Raw genomic sequence first — 16,163 nt, 5'->3', positions numbered from 1 at the left:
GTTTGATAGAATTTGAGGAATAGTGTTTTGCAATTTGAACAACATTTAAAATTAAATAAATATTTAACTTATCATAAATTTGAAGAAGAGACTGTTTTATTGGAGATATTTTATTGGAGAAGAGACTGTTTCTTTGTTAATGTAAAGATACAGAGAGAGCATAGAGTACATTCCATTTAGTCATACCACCAATTTCACATGAACTTGAGGACTTTCGCTCCAAATGCAATCCCTATGAATGTTGCAATGGCAATCCCAAATATTCCAGCCAGAATCCCAGGAACGATCAACGAGTTCCATCCCTTTGCCGTGGCCATTCCAGCTGCAGTAGTAGGTCCTCCAACATTAGCATTTGATGCCAAAAGCAGCAACCTTAGCTCGATGTTGAGCAGCTTCCCTACGCTCAATATGATAGCAAGGTGTGTCCCAATTTGGACCAAAGCAAACAAGAATATGCTCGGTGCCGTGTTGATCACACTCCATATGTTTCCACTCGCACCTATCACAGTGAAGAACACCTGAAAGAAACGTGCTTTAATACTATTCTAAAAAGATAGCATTGTTCTCGAAGACAGTGGCAAAGCCAAATTTTAAAAAGCCCCTTTGATATTTTAAAATTTGGAGTAATTGATTACCAACTTTTGATATTGCCCCTGTTGATTTATTAAACTATACTCCCTTTGTTTCATTTTAATTATACTTTACAATTGTGTGCACACAGATTTAAAAAAAAAAATTAATTTTGCGTATTTCAAAATAAAAACACCACTACCAATATATGTAACCATATTTCGAACAATTGAAAATAGATTGTAATATAAAGTCAATAAATTTTTCATTGAAATTATAAAACGATACTTATTTTGAAACGAAAATTTTACTCTACAACGACAATTAAACTGAAACGGATAGAGTAATGTTTTAATTTTTTCTCCAGATTAAATGAATTTCTAAATTCAGCACTATTTGAAGATGAAGTGTAATAAAAAAATTCACACACCTGCATCAGAATTAGAGCCATGGCTTCTCCAGATGGAGCAAGATGAGCAAACTGGGAGGGGAAAATAGTTGCTAGAACAACAACCACCGCGGTTATTGCTGGCAAGCTACCACCTGAAATCCCCAAATACTTTGTTATCAAGGCCCCGGCCTTGCATATAGCTAATGACACAGCAATTCCAATAGCTATGAGTAGCACAGGAATCTTGTTTTTAGTTTCAGAATCTTTTCTCGCCTCTGCCTCTTCTGCCATGACAGAACAACATCTAAGTCAGAATTCAAAATAAACGAAACCGGACATGGCAGCAACATTCAGACTTACCACTAGTTGGTGGTGGTAAGACTTCAGCAGGTATTTTGGAGCCAATAGCAAACAATGACGTGAAATATACAGCAGTTATAACATTATCAGCAGCAAGTCCGGCAGCTAAAACTGATGGAGAAACTCCGAGAGCATTCGATATGGCAACATAGTTGACGGCTGAACAAAACAAGAGTCGAAATGAACTGATAGACAAAATAAATGTGTCTGTAAGATGTCAAAAACACACAAATGTATGATACCTCCACCGATATGCCTACCCATGAGAGCAGCTGCAATCTTCCAACTATCGGGACCAAGTGCTTTCATTGGCACTAGGTAATAGGCCAGAACTGTACCCACCGTTGTCGCAACTGTTACCAGTAATGTAAAAACATGAATGAGCTAATGAAAGCAATATGATGAAAAAGTGATATGGTGAATAAAATATTTTTCTTATGAATTTTATTTATATATTCTGGAAATTTTATGTTTTATGTTATGTATTTTTGGTTATAATATATTTTTGTATTAAATATTTATTGTTTTATCTGTACCCAGTGATGTAAAAACATGAATGAGCTTTTTGGTTCTGCAGGAAAGATAGAACAAGAGGAGACATGAAGTGGTTTTGTAATTACCTGACCCAATGAGGAAAGCCAAGAGAAGTTTTCCTGTGGACTTGACCACACGGCGGAGATCAGCTCTGAAGAGCAAGAGAGGAACAGCTAATGGGAGCAGGAAGTTCAAGACAATAGCAAAAGCAGGAGAATCTGAAGAAATGATGCCAAGATTACTAGCTGCAAGCCCTATTAGTGTGCTGACCAAGGCACCACTCACCGCCCTTCCCACCGTTGTCTTCTCCGACCTGTATCAGGATCACACCACTTTTTATTTCAAACATCATTTTCAAACTCCCATGGCCAACCATTTTCTTTTATTGTAGAAAATTAACTTAAATATATCACATATCAGGTAGAGGTTATTGGTTAGATTTTTAATAAATCTAAAAATCCAAAATAAATAGTGTTACTGAATTAATATTACTTTTTTCATAATTATCCATTATTCATTTATTATTTTTAAAATATCCTTGAATCGTTATTTAGTTATATATATATATAATAAATTTCATTTTACACTAGATTTTAAAATAAAACGTTAAAAATGCAAAGAAATAAATTAAAAAATAATATTTTTTTTATAAATATTAAAATATGAAATACATTTGCTAAATTACAAAATAATTTTACAGCCAAAATAGATAAACTAATATTGTGAATCTTAAAAATTTATTAATACAAAGATTCAAGGTTGTACAGCCAAACACATGGCTCTGGTACCACCTGATGTAATATAGCGGAATCTATGATAAATACAAATATTTTTATAGTCTAAGAATGTCTAAAAATCAATGTATTCTTAAAATTTTTTGAGATTACCAGTGATCTACCGAAATAAATAAAGAGAAAACTATTAAACTTTATTAATCAAATATATAAAACTGAATACAAACTTAAAACTCAATTGCTATATATAAAAAAACCATAAAACCCTAAAATAATAGAGATAATTATCTAAATGACTAATAAAATAAATAATAAATATTTAGAAATATCCCAAATATTTATGTGCATCGTTAATTAACTGATCTGCTAAGAATATAACATATGGCCGGAGAGAAAGGGAGATGCGTACCAGATACCGAAAGCACCAGTGGCGAAGAGCGCAGTCCATGTTCCCCATTCATCGTTGGAAGCAATGAGAGGCGTGCTAAACTGCGATCTCACAGTCACCGATCTCATCGGAGAAGATACATCCGGCGGAGAGAGAAACCTGTCGTCGCAGCCATCATTACGAGATGGCCACAATGAGGAAGTAGGAGATAAACTAAGCCGCTGCGAAGAGACTGCTTTAGCCGAGAGTGCAGGAAGATCTTTGCGTGAAACAGTGTGTGATCTCCGACGAATCTGTCCTGAAGACTGCAACAAGATCCCTGTTGCATTGAGGAATGACAAGTTCGTAGCCATTTCGAGTCTGCGTCTCGTTTACGATGAGAAAGATCCGAAGTGTGTACGGCAGAGAGAATCAGTTACTAAAGAGTGTCGTTGACTTTCATAGTGCCGCAACTTTTGCTTTCTATTAATGTAACACTATCCTGAACTGAACCGAACCAGAAATAGAAATTTTGGTTTAACTAAACCAGTAACAACCAAACCAAAAATGAACACCATTACAATTTTTATATCGAACCAGCCAACCTGTTTTTCAGTTCAGATTAGTTGAGTAAAAAATCATTCTCTATAATTTCGTTTGACTATAAATAAGGAAGATATTTTTTGAAAAAGGTTTTCATCCTTTACCAGTTACCTTTTGTGTATGTTTGGGTTTCTATATGTAGTATAAACAAAGAGGGATTTATGAAAGAAAAAAAAAAGAGGCTGAGCAAAGCAAATATCATAGGAAGTATCACCATGAAAACTTTAATCGTGTTTGTTTTTGCTGCTACGTTCTTCATATCCTCGATTCACTATGGTGCAACAGCAGCCGCTACTACTCCAAGTACTGGTTTATTCTTTTACCCTCCTTTTATAACTGTGGACATATTTTTTTCTTATCTTAATGAACATATATATTGAATCTGATTTAGTCAATCATAGATCAGAAGGATATCGAATGCTTCAGCGGAACAGAAGCATGCTTCTATGGAGGCGACAGAATTGCACTTCTTTTTGTAAAGACCATGGTTTTTTTTATGGTTTGTGTACTCCTCATGCATGTTGTTGTCATAATATCCCAACAGGTTCGAGATGAAATGAGCTAATCATATGTTTTGTAATATCTATACATATGATCTCAATCGCAATCAATAAACTCTACTAAATCAAAGTTGTTTGATAGAATTAGAGGAATATTTTTATCAAAAAAAAAAAAGAATTAGAGGAATATTGTTTTAAAATTTGAAAAAAATTTAAAATTAAATAAATATATAACTTATCAAAATTTTGAAAATTCGATTGTTCTTATTAGCTTAGAAGCTATTCAAAACTAAAGTTTTCAATATTTCTCTCTTAGATCATATAGAACAAAATGTTTAGTAATTCCGTGTTTTCAAAATATTTATATGTGACAAAATGGATATATATTTTATATTTAAAATAATTATGCTTTATATATTTCAAATTTGATAACCTTTTTTTGTATATATGATTTGTTTTCTCATACTGACCGGATTTTTAATGCAATTTTGGTTAATATTTTTGATTTATATGTGATAAATATTGAATACTTCTAGTTTATTACAGTTAACATTAGAGGTTTGAAGATTTATTCAATATAGATTTTTAAATATATACATTTTAAAAACGACTTAATATCTAATATAATATATGTGTAATTGTAATTGCTGTTAACGAAGGTAAATTATAATAGGTGTATTCCATATAATTTCTTTAACTATATCGATTTACAAAAATGTTATTGATAAAAGTATCAAATTAGACTTTTGAAATGAAAAGTAAATATTGAGCAAACCAAAATAAATTTTAGTATCTTTTGGAATCAAATATAAATAAAATTTGAAGCAAAAAAAATATTTTTATTAAAGAAAATAAGTTCAAATATTATCAGAATCAAGTATAAATTAATTTTGAATACTAGTATAAATAATTTTTCAACATTTAAAAAAAAATCATGAAAATTAATTTCTATTTCATATTTTTGAAAAATATAAAAATTAGCCAGTCTTAGCTGTGGTTTCTCTTTTAAAATATATTCAAGGAAACAAAACTTTCGTTTGGATACGAGGAAACATCAAAGAAGTTCAAACTTTTGCAGTCTCAGCGTGCTGGCCCCAATTTACCTATGCAGCATCAGATAATGACAGTATAGACAGTCACAAGCTCCCTTTGCATCAGAAACTAATATTTATTAAATGAGATTTTCTACTTATATGATTTTGTAAGTATTTGTATCTTATCATTAAAAAACTTAAACCGTAGATCATAAAAAATTCAATGTGAGATTTTAAAAAAAAAATCAAAATATAACATATACGGAAAATTAAAATTTTTATTATATAATTAATATGATTGTTTAATATATTTTTATAATTTAACTAAAAATGATAGAGGATACAATAATTTGTATCAAATCTTTATTGATCAAAATCATTAATTGTCATATATATACTTTAGCCACATTAGGAAACTCCGTAATTTTTATTTAACGAAAGAATTAAGAACATCTAATCTATTAATTTAGGGTCCAATTTTTATCTACTATTAACAAGTCATAGTATAAGCACTTAAAGAATTAGTTAATATGACATATTTGATTATTTAAATTAATAATAAACCAACTATAAATTTGAATTTTATTTTTTAATTATAAAAAAAACTGTTAAAAAAGAATCTAACAAAATCTTACTAAAATTTTAAATATTGTTATAAAATAACAAATTTAATTTTGTAATTAGTAATATAATATTATTATAAATCAATTTTAATTAAAATTTTATTTTAAAACTAGAAAATAAAAAGTTCTATACTATCTTTTATAAATTTATAATTATATTCTGTATTATATAAAAATAGAAGCTATTTATGAATTAAATATCACAAAATAAAATTAAATAGGTAAATTAAGAAAAAAAATTAAAAATATATATATCATTTAAATAAATTATCACTCATCATTAAAATAAGTTAAAATTCGTATTAATATCAAATATATTTATAAAATGAAAAAATATATGCACGGACGTGCGGGTCAAAATCTAGTTAATAATTAATTTATAGTTAGTTTAATAAAAAATTATATATTTAGATGAATCAATTCATTTCTCTAAAGATTTTAAAAATCATTGTGGTGATGATATATTGTTACCTCAACTGTTGTAACACTTTTTTTTTAATATATAGGGGATTACGAGGCTTCCATCTTTGACAAATAATTCTCACTACTCAAATTCCAGTCATAAGACTAAAAACACAGAGAACATTTACACAATCCATGAAAGTGAACATTTTAGTCAAACAGTTCTATTCTATTACAGGCGTTTATGGAAGAAACGTCAAAAGAATTTAAGATTCCACAGTACATACATTCTAGTGCTTGTACTTGTACAATTCCCAGATTCACAATGAAAACAATCCGTAGAGAGGATAAACCAGTAGATCATAACCCTTAGAGCCTATAAGCTCCTTAGAGTTGATAACGAGAGAACTCTCTGTATCCATATCTCTGGGCTCAATCCTTTCAAGAACAGCAAAAGAGCATAGATAAGCTTGATAGTTGGTTCAAGTTTTTACTTCATCCACTTCTAGAAGGGGAAAATATATCGCTTGAGTTCTCTAGGATAACATTTGACTCCTCAAATTTAACCTCCAATAAGAATATACTGTCAGATACAAATTTAGCTTCAGCATGAAGAACTCTGGCATTGGATTACAGATCTCTGGGCTCAATCGTTTCAACATGAAGAACTCTGAATTTGGATTGCTCGTGAGTCGTGACAATGGGCTGTTAGTTGCAGGTCAAATCAAGATTTCTGTATGAATTCTCACAGAAAGATTAACATAAGAGACGAGCTCAGTTCAAAGAAGAAGCGTAAGTGTAGTAAGTTGTGGCATTTCAAGTACAAACACAAGACTCGAGACAAAGACGAGCTTGATACCAGTCACCTAAACCTGTTTTGGGGACAAAGAGAAATAACCATGGAAGGACTTGCTTACCCTCATGATGAATCGCTTGGAAGTTATAAGGAGCTTACACCACTTGTAGAGCAGATTTCTAGAGATCCGACTGAAGCTGGATACAAGTTGTGCTTCTTAATGTACTCAGCTCACAAAGAAAATATTATGAATGAGTTTGTATCCAGTGATCATATACGCTTGAGACTGCTTATATGAGGAGCTATTAAAGATTTGACGCTCTCAGGACGTGACGTTAAGGAAGTTTCTAAACCAATAACAACCAAACCAAAAATGAGCACCATTACAAATTTCTTATCGAACCAGCAAATCTGTTTTCATCAGTTGAGTTTTGAATTGTGTATAAAAGAATAAACTAAATTAAGTAAAAAATCATTCTCTATAATTTTCGTTTGACTATAACATAAGGAAGATATTTTTGAAAAAGGTTTTCATCCTTTAATAGAAGTTACCTTTTGTGTATGTTTGGGTTTCTATATGTAGTCTGAACAAAGAGGGATATGAAAGAAAAAAAAGGCTGAGCAAAGCAAATATCATAGCCAGAAAGTATCATCACACCAAAAAAAAAATCAAAGGACATATCACCATGAAGACTTTAATCGTATTTGTTTTTGCTGCTATGTTCTTCATATCCTCGATCCACTATGGTGCAACAGCCGCTACTACTCCAAGTACTGGTTTATTCTTTTACCCTCGTTTATAATTGTGGACATAATCTTTTCTTATTTTAATGAAAACATATATATATTGAACCTGATTTAATGAGTTTTATCATATAAATAAATTATGGCATAGATTTTAAGGATATCGAATGCTTCAGCGGAACAGAAGCATGCTTCTATGGAGGCGACAGAATCTGCACTGCATTTTGTAAAGAACATAAATTTTTTTATGGTTTGTGTACTCCTCATGCATGCTGTTGTCATATCCCAACAGGTTCGAGATGAAATGAGCTAATCATATGTTTTGTAATATCTATACATATGATCTCAATCGAAATCAATAAACTCTATTAAATCAAAGTTGTTTGATAGAATAGAATTTGAGGAATATTGTTTTACAATTTGAACAAAACTTAAAATTAAATAAACATACACTTATCAAAATTTTGAAAATTCGAAATTGTTTAGACGATGTAACGGCTTTGGTTTTATCGACAAGCATCTCTGGCTCGGTCAGTGTGGTTCATATTGACGTCTCCTCTGAGTATACAGATTCCATACGTGTCCGTGTTTGGGACGCAGTTTAGAGGATTCCTGGGTTGAAGGGTAATTTTTGTTGAATGCGAGTTAGGACAAGACTCGTGATTCATGTGCTCTACGAAGCCAGTCGCTTTGCATATCCCTTGTGAGTGTGTCCGGACGCACCTCCTCATTTATACCCTCGTCGTTTACTATTTGCTTTCTCGATTAATTGTTATAATTTTCGTTTTGCGTTTTTTAGTCATGTTTCTGGTTTTGTTACTCCGTTACTAGTTAGTTCTTTATGTAGATTAGTCAAAAATTGTAAACAATAACAAATCTAAATATCCTTGGAAAAGTTCTTTATGATGATAAAAGGTAGATTATGATCCTTAATGAATCAGGCTTATTACAAATACATGATGATTTATTCTTGCGTCCCTCAATGTTAAATTGTATAACTAAAAGCAAAATATGACTCGCAAAGTCTATGCAAGAATTTATCCCTCAGAGATAAACTCAGGAAAGTCCTAAAGCAGAGGGAAGCAATCCATGAAGGCGAAACATGGGTCAAACACAAGAGTGTCTGTGTAATGAGAGATGAGAGGCAGGGGAGATCCTATGTGGTCGTCATAAGCCAAACAGTTAGTCTCCTCCATCCAGTTAGTAGTGCCTTCTTCTCCTTCTCCTTGTTCTCCATGGCTATGTCTCACTCCTGTAGACATAACTGTCTTGTCGGTAGGAGCTTCCACTGACTCAGTTGCGTTCTGTTTCCTGGAAGTGGACTTCTTGTTCAAATGTGTATTCCAGTAGTTCTTGACTTCGTTGTCAGTCCGACCTGGAAGGCGGCCAGCGATCAACGACCATCTAAAAGCGGACAAAAAAAGAGTTAGTACTTGAGAAAGTGATGAGGATGATCAATGCTAAGTAAACCAGGAGATACCGGTTTCCGAGAAGCTTATGCATGCGGATGATGAGGTCTTGTTCTTGAGGTGACATGCCTCCTCTTTTGATATTTGGTCTTAGATAATTCTTCCATCTCAACCTACAGCTTTTCCCACCTCTCTTCAACCCTGACCGACGAGAGATGTCTGCCCAGTTTCCTTCTCCATGAGACTCGACACAGTTTCTCAATATCATGTCTTCTTCAGGTTTCCACAACCCTCTTCTCACATGAGACTTCCTTTCTTCTTCCTTTTTCTCCATCTTTAGTTATTTTGCCTCCTCAGTTTCTTCAAATGAGGCGTATTTCGTTTGCTATAATATGCGCATAAAGTGCAACTTTAACTCGTACATGTGGGGGCTATATAACATAATTATTGAAGGTGAAAAGTGTACTTTTCAAACAGTAAAACTACTGTAAAATTCGTGCAAACTATAGCTGTAAAAGGCTAAAAAGCTCAAGTTCCTTTGTTTTTATCCCTCAGTATTGTTTCAAATTATTGGCGCTTTATGGCAAACATATAAACAAGGGCAGATCAGAGGTTGGAGATTTCCATCAACCTCGATACCTGCGCAACTCCATTACCACTTGGTCTCTTTCTTCAGTCACAGTGGTATTTTATTCCTTTCTAGTTCCTATATATCAGTCCCAATAGCTTCTTTTTTTTCTGTATCAGTGTGGACAAATCTGCAATAAAGCGATAAGGCCCTTGTAGAAATCTTTCCAAGATATTCAAAATTGATTTATACAATAAGTGAATCACTCGTATATATTTTTCCAAGTTTATGTTACAACTTACAACAGAGCTGCGAAGAAACATAATACCTGACAAATACAACTAGTGCGTTTTACAGTTGTTCCACTTCAACAGTTCTTTATCGCTCAAAAAGATAAATGATGTACAGTTTTAATCTTTTGCTCAAAATGCTAGTTTGGACGTACATGGCCAAGACTAGTGTATAAAAAATGAATAACAAACTAGTATCAAACATCCAGTATATATATACAATCCAACATATTAACAAAAAGAGACAATCCAATATACGTATTTTAGTGATCTATATACATAATCTAGGAAGTCCTCACATTAGGACGAACAAGGTACACGGAGTTGTCGTCAACAACCGTCATTGATCGTTGAGTACCTGTTTGGTTAGTATTAGTAATGTTTCTATAGAGTGGTCGTCAACAATAATATTATGATTCTTTTTTGTCAATAAAATAAAGACTCTTTGCATATACAAAAAGCACAGAAATTGTAATACGCACAATACAAAATTCAAGTATAACTCTTTGCATATCATTTGAATTTTTAATTTTCAAAAAATGGCAAAATGTCTACTTTGATATTTCTTTTCCTTCTCTTATCTTTCATCACGATCCACCACCTTCCTGTAGTGAGCTCCACAGTCCACACAATATTATTGTGTAGCAGGTGTAGACTCGACACCACTGCAGCTACAACTAAACATAAATTTCGGATGTAGTCAAGGAGTTGATTGTAGAGCAATCCAACCAGGTGGATCCTGTTTTAATCCCAATAAACTCATAAACCATGCATCATATGTGATGAACGCGTATTACCAGACCCATGGTCGTACCCAAGAAGCATGCAAATTCGTTTTTGGCATTATCGGCATATTAATCAATATGGTGATTGTTCCTATTGATCTTAGTGTCTTATTGGATCTGATAGACAATCCACAAAACATATATTGCGATGAATAACTATGCAGTTCCAAATTTTTCTTAATAAATTTATATAATATTGAAGGAATATTGGATAATCGATTAAACATTTAAGATTTTTGATTGCACTGTTTAGTGTCAAAATTTGTTTCTTATGATGTGTAAATACATTGACATACAATGAGAGGGTGAATACTAATTATAATGGAGAATGTGGAGAAACCAGTCCCTCATCGTGGTCAAAGATAAATTATAATGCAATGGACACAATATTACTTGGTCATAACCCTGCAAAGAATCTTGAAACAAATAGTAAAAGATGAAGAGGCCTCTTGGAGTTTCAATATAATTCGTTCAAACGTTTCTGGTAGTTTTGATTTGTTTTAAGGTCTTAACTTTTCATGTTTGGCCGACTCTGTATGTCAAGTTTTAGTCATTATACTATCAAGTGAACATTACCCTGGCTAAGTAACAATTCTGGTTTCTGCAACTATAATGTTCTTTAGTTTTTGCAGCTTTACTACACTCTTCATTTTACTACTTTCTTACTTATCAAAGTATGGTACCAACAGCAAGTGTGAAGAAAAATGATAGCCACTGACGGTGTAAGGAGAAACAATTCTCATACGGAAAGACGAGAGAAAAATTCAATTCGCTCAACGTAAATTTAAGAACAGATGTTTGCTTCAACAACTCAGATAAAAAAAACATGAAGATACTCCAGAATTCGAATTATAAAAGCAAAATTAAAAGCTGAAACAAGTCCTCCATACTCTCTTACTGTCGACTAAAAACCATTTCTCTTTCAAGGCAAGCCTGAACCAGATGGTGCAGCCGCGCTAAAACCTCCAGCACCACGGCCAAAACCAGGCCTACCACCACTTCCCTACACAACCAAAAAACAAACAAACAACAAAAGAATGTCAACACAATAGAGGCGCAAAATCACAAAACATAAGCTAAATATATATAACCAAAAGACTCCGACACAGTTCAGTAGTTCTACTCTGTCACAGATGCAAATAAAAGGCAAAAGGAAATGAGAAATCACCTGGAAAGAAGGCTGGTAATCAGCTGGAGCTCCACCCTTTTCACCTTCACCACCACGGCGGTACCCATCACGGTCACCGTACCTAGGACGGTCTCCACCTTCAAACCTAGGTCCTCTAAAAAAAAAACAACACACAATAATACATCAATCAAAAACACAAAGGAACAACCTTTTACCACACCAAGCAAAAGAGTTTCATAAAAAAAATCAAACCTTGGGCGATCGCCAGGTGGGCCACCACCAAAGGGGCGACCAATGGGCTTCGCAGACTTCTTCAAAGTAGCGGGAACAACATCAGAAGGAAGGTTAAGGTAAGTCCTCAAGAACTCAATCCCTTCGTTTGTGAGAAACCAATAGTAATGCATCCAGGCGAACGTCTCCCTAACATACTCCTTGGACTTGAAGGATTGCATCAGCTTGATGACTTGCAGGTTCGGTACTGACTCAATCAAAGGGTGCTTCGCGAGGTTGAAGTCTTTCTTCGCAAACAAAACTCCTTCTGCAAATCTCATCAACCTAAATCAGCTAAAAGGGATGCAGAGAGAGTTAAAGTTGATAAAAGCACGAACCTTTGAAAAGGTACTTGCAGATTTCTCTGCGGTTCTCCTCTGACATAATCTGAAAGCACAAGGTAGAAGAAGAAGATGGTTAGAATTCGAGAAGAGGTTGAATAGATTGAAAGAAAGAGGTTATGCGTACCATTGTGGAGCTGAGGGGGCGAGCTTTCTTCGAGTAGAGAGAGACGCAGAGGGAGGAAACTCGAGGGTGTGTGAATAAGCTAGGGTTTTCAGCAACTGAGAAGACGATGACTTTATATGCTTTGTTTTGGGCCTTTAATGGGCTTATAATTTATCAAATATGGGTATTTATAATCCGGCAGTAGTCTAATGTTATTAGATTACCTTTGAATTTTATTCATTCTACGAAACTGATTAGTTTTTTTTTTTTGGACAGAGTTGAAACTGATTGTTTGCTTTAGTTAATATACCAAATACAAATAGTAGTGTTTTTCTGTTTGATAAAGCATATTTCATTCTACAAAGTAATCTTATTACTAGTAGATTAACAGTGACTAATAAATACAGTACTAAATAGTGATAGAATTAACGATAATTTTCCACTATGGAGTAGGACGGAATGGATCCTCAATGTTGTCATGCCAAAGGATACTTTTGGAGTTTGGTATATATGTATCTTTTGTTAAGGAAAGGAGCAGGGAGTATTATTATTTTGCAAAAGGAAAAAACAATCCATATAATTAAATTTATGTGGCTCCTATGTTATTACACACACTATATAGAAACGCAAGGAAAAGGAAAAACCTAAGACACGAGATTTGGTCTTCCATCAGACACAGACAGGCTGTGTAAAATGCTTAAACAAAAGCTGAAAAGGCTGAGATAAGACTAATGGTATTTAACTTAAAAGATAATACACTCTGCTTTTACCATACATGGTCCAAAAGAAGTATATATATATAAAACAAAAACCGCTCAATTGTCAGCTTCATCATTCTTCATATGTACAAACAAAACCCACAACAGAACCTCTGTGTTCTGTAGCCAATCAGGGTTTTGCTCACCTGAGACACTTAACATCATAATTCTCCCCTCTTTTCTATTAACTTCAAGTAGAGATTTCGGGAGGATCTTTATTCAAGGTTTTACTCCCTCCGCCAGGATCGGTTGCTGCCTCAGAACCGATATCATAAGCCGAGAGAAGCCTTCTCTGTTGTCTCGACATCAATTAAAGAGTTTTAAGGTTAGCTTAGACATAGGGTTTCTAGTTTAAAATTGAGTTTGTAAAGGAAGATACTTACATGATCCTCAAAATCAGGGCTAGACAAGTTGATGGATAGATTCCTCATCAATAGTAGCACCTGCTTGATAGGGGCAATCAAATAAAAACAACGATTAGGTTTTATTCATTTGTTCAATTTGAAAAACTGAAAAAGACAAAGAATCATACCGTTTCCACATCGATGGGGTCCATCTTCTTCAGCTTTTGTAGATGGTTACTTGCATATGGGTCAAACACACTTCCAATGAAGCTGTATACTTGGGCAAAGTCCGGTAAAACTGAAACGAAGAAGAAGTAAACTATCTGGTAAGAAACCGTAAGCAGAAGATAAATAGAAGAGATGTGTAACAAAGCTTTACCTCTTAATGAATGGCTAGGATTCGCTTGCTCAGTTGTGTCCCTGTTGGATCGTGGTTTCGGAGTATTCTCAGAGCTACTAGAACAGTTGTTATTCGCTCCTGCTCCTGCCCCTGCTGTGTCCATCACAACATTTAGCAAAATTTGAAAAAGGAGATGATTACATAAAGAGAGTAATAGTGATTGCTAGTAGATGAGAATAAAACCTTTTGGCAGAGGAGTGAAGCTAATTGTCTGCACATTATTAGTCCACGGAGCTGCCGGAGCAGCAGGGGTGGTTGGAGAAGTCATCAGCATCGAAGAAGACTCGGGCCTAAACATATAACTACTCGGGTCAATTGGTTCAGGTGCTGCTGATTTGAAGGAACCTGGTACTTGAGGTTGAGCTGCACACGCCGTGAAAATGGCATCAATATTAGTTTCTCAATAAGCAAAACTAACATTATAAAAAAAAAATGCAATTTTCAGTAGCTACCATTCTTGTGAGCCTTCTGAGGATATGGATGAGCGGCTTTCCTTTTAGGTCGAGGAGGAGGGAGATGTTCGCCCGTCCCACTCTTTTGTACCTTGAGAAAATACTTCTGAGCATGACTTCGTATCTGCAACATTAGAGAAATCCGAATAATTAAGAAACAACAATAACAATAGTGTGGGCACAAGCTCACTTCAAGAAAATCTAATGTTTGCACTTTATTAAATATCAACGTGATCAGCGACAAAAGCATGTGCCCCTCTTGCTACTAATAGTTCAGACAGTAAAGTCGTTTCAAAAGAACACTTTGTGGAGATATCAAAATGAGAGATAACGACCACATTCCTAGGTAACACAGAGGGCCCAAGAGAAGATGACAGAGAGCGTTAAACAACTATAGTAAGGAGAGGAGAATAAAAGGAGCTCAGAAGAAGATTATTTTTTGCATTTTCTTTTACTGTACCTGAATCACAGTCTTTGACCCAATAAAAGCTTCAATCTTCTTCCAGTCTCTGTCAAACCTAAAATGATAAAAACAAAAAAAAAACATAAGCACAAGAGATATCAATTTAAATACCAAACAAGCTAAATATAGGGATGCAACTATCCTCGTATAACAACAATGTAAGGCATTGCAAACTCGCAGTGCACAGCGGAATAAGCAATTTGAAATCTCAACTAGAACTAACCCAAGATCCCTCCCTCTATATGCTAACCAACCTTAGTACACTTCAAATTCTCTCTAACCAAATGTTTGTAAGCTATGATTTTACAAAAGGAACAAATCATTCCCCATCACGGCTTTTTAAATGCTTATCAGACATATCTGATCACATACGTCCTCTCAGCTGTTCAAATTTCGATTTAAACTATTATTAGTTTATTACAACACATTCACAACAACAGAGTCTTTCTCTTGTGTTTCACATCCTGACCTTCTCAATGCTTATCAGACAAAACATTCCTGAAACCCTAATTCTTCAGAAACCCCTAATTCACCAAATTCGCCGCTAATTCTCACCCAATCGAATCTCGAAACGGCGAATTGCTAAACAATATAGTGAATTTCAAAAAAAAAAGGATAAAAGAAAACTCACAGCTGGAGAGCTTCGAGGAACTTGTCGTGCTCAGGCTCGGTCCAGCTCTCCCTAGACTTGGTGATGGTATAAGGCTTCCTAATCTTCTTGCTCAGATCCTCCCCCGAAGAGACTGTCTCCGCCGCCTCCGCCACCGCCGCGAAGGGTCCAATCGCGGGAACAACGGTCATAGCGTTCGGATCCAAGAAAGAACCGTCTGCTGGATTCGGGTTTCTAGAGACCATGACCAAAAAATTGAAAGATGTGTAATGAGGAGGAAGACGGCAGAGATAATTATAATAATATATAGTGTATGTATATATAAAAATGTGTGTGTATGTATAGGCGCATTTTTGTGTCTCACGATGAAACTCTTGTGTGATTGTCGCAGGTCGGTCGCTTTACCTAATTATAACGTGCCACGTGTTTGGGAACCGTAGTTTCCTTTTAAATAAAGTTTTACCTTTTATGTTTTCACTCCATTTTTAGGCTTATTGTTTTCGAGTTATCCTGATCGTTGATCTTTAATAATTCGAGTTTAAGAAAAAGGTTAAAATTGTTTTTTTTTTTTAACTTAAGA

General features: G+C 34.3%; 4 protein-coding genes and 1 long non-coding RNA gene across 8 annotated transcripts; 1 reads left to right on the top strand and 4 right to left on the bottom strand.

The window, feature by feature from the left end:
• Positions 1 to 51: 51 nt before the first annotated feature.
• Positions 52 to 3,849, bottom strand: LOC103857121 (uncharacterized membrane protein YjcL-like). Its single transcript, XM_009134277.3, has 6 exons — positions 2,999 to 3,849; positions 1,942 to 2,168; positions 1,564 to 1,674; positions 1,322 to 1,480; positions 1,001 to 1,245; positions 52 to 518 (listed from the first exon to the last, which is right to left on the bottom strand). Exons 1-6 carry the CDS (start codon positions 3,328 to 3,330, stop codon positions 195 to 197), a joined length of 1,398 nt encoding a protein of 465 aa, XP_009132525.1. The 5' UTR covers positions 3,331 to 3,849; the 3' UTR covers positions 52 to 194.
• A 2,102-nt stretch (positions 3,850 to 5,951) lies between these two features.
• LOC103857120 lies at positions 5,952 to 8,036 on the top strand. Its single transcript, XR_630956.3, has 2 exons — positions 5,952 to 7,685; positions 7,810 to 8,036. It is a non-coding gene; the product is annotated as an uncharacterized LOC103857120 (long non-coding RNA).
• Positions 8,037 to 8,527: 491 nt separating this feature from the next.
• On the bottom strand, positions 8,528 to 10,838 carry LOC103857119 (transcription factor MYB82-like). The gene is made up of 2 exons (XM_009134275.3): positions 9,139 to 10,838; positions 8,528 to 9,062 (listed from the first exon to the last, which is right to left on the bottom strand). The coding sequence occupies exons 1-2, from the start codon at positions 9,399 to 9,401 to the stop codon at positions 8,726 to 8,728; spliced, it is 600 nt and encodes a 199-aa protein (XP_009132523.1). The 5' UTR covers positions 9,402 to 10,838; the 3' UTR covers positions 8,528 to 8,725.
• A 595-nt stretch (positions 10,839 to 11,433) lies between these two features.
• Positions 11,434 to 12,717, bottom strand: LOC103857118 (40S ribosomal protein S10-3). Its single transcript, XM_009134274.3, has 5 exons — positions 12,578 to 12,717; positions 12,448 to 12,496; positions 12,092 to 12,377; positions 11,879 to 11,993; positions 11,434 to 11,713 (listed from the first exon to the last, which is right to left on the bottom strand). The coding sequence occupies exons 1-5, from the start codon at positions 12,578 to 12,580 to the stop codon at positions 11,633 to 11,635; spliced, it is 534 nt and encodes a 177-aa protein (XP_009132522.1). The 5' UTR covers positions 12,581 to 12,717; the 3' UTR covers positions 11,434 to 11,632.
• Positions 12,718 to 13,116: 399 nt separating this feature from the next.
• On the bottom strand, positions 13,117 to 15,932 carry LOC103857116 (protein REVEILLE 6). Of its 4 annotated transcripts, none has more exons than XM_009134273.3 (8): positions 15,605 to 15,932; positions 14,971 to 15,028; positions 14,511 to 14,634; positions 14,242 to 14,421; positions 14,038 to 14,142; positions 13,847 to 13,956; positions 13,698 to 13,757; positions 13,117 to 13,606 (listed from the first exon to the last, which is right to left on the bottom strand). In XM_009134273.3, exons 1-8 carry the CDS (start codon positions 15,826 to 15,828, stop codon positions 13,505 to 13,507), a joined length of 963 nt encoding a protein of 320 aa, XP_009132521.1. In that variant the 5' UTR covers positions 15,829 to 15,932; the 3' UTR covers positions 13,117 to 13,504. The 4 variants fall into 4 exon arrangements, with proteins under 4 accessions (XP_009132521.1, XP_009132520.1, XP_009132518.1 ...); XM_009134272.3 differs by having other exon boundaries at positions 14,038 to 14,145; positions 15,605 to 15,931; XM_009134270.3 differs by having other exon boundaries at positions 14,038 to 14,151; positions 15,605 to 15,929.
• Between the last annotated feature and the right edge of the window lie 231 nt (positions 15,933 to 16,163).

Source organism: Brassica rapa, chromosome A03 (genome assembly GCF_000309985.2).
Source record: "Brassica rapa cultivar Chiifu-401-42 chromosome A03, CAAS_Brap_v3.01, whole genome shotgun sequence".
NCBI classification, from domain to species: Eukaryota; Viridiplantae; Streptophyta; class Magnoliopsida; order Brassicales; family Brassicaceae; genus Brassica; species Brassica rapa.
The sequence above is the reverse complement of the archived record's forward strand: the minus strand, read 5'-3'. Positions and strand labels throughout refer to the sequence as shown.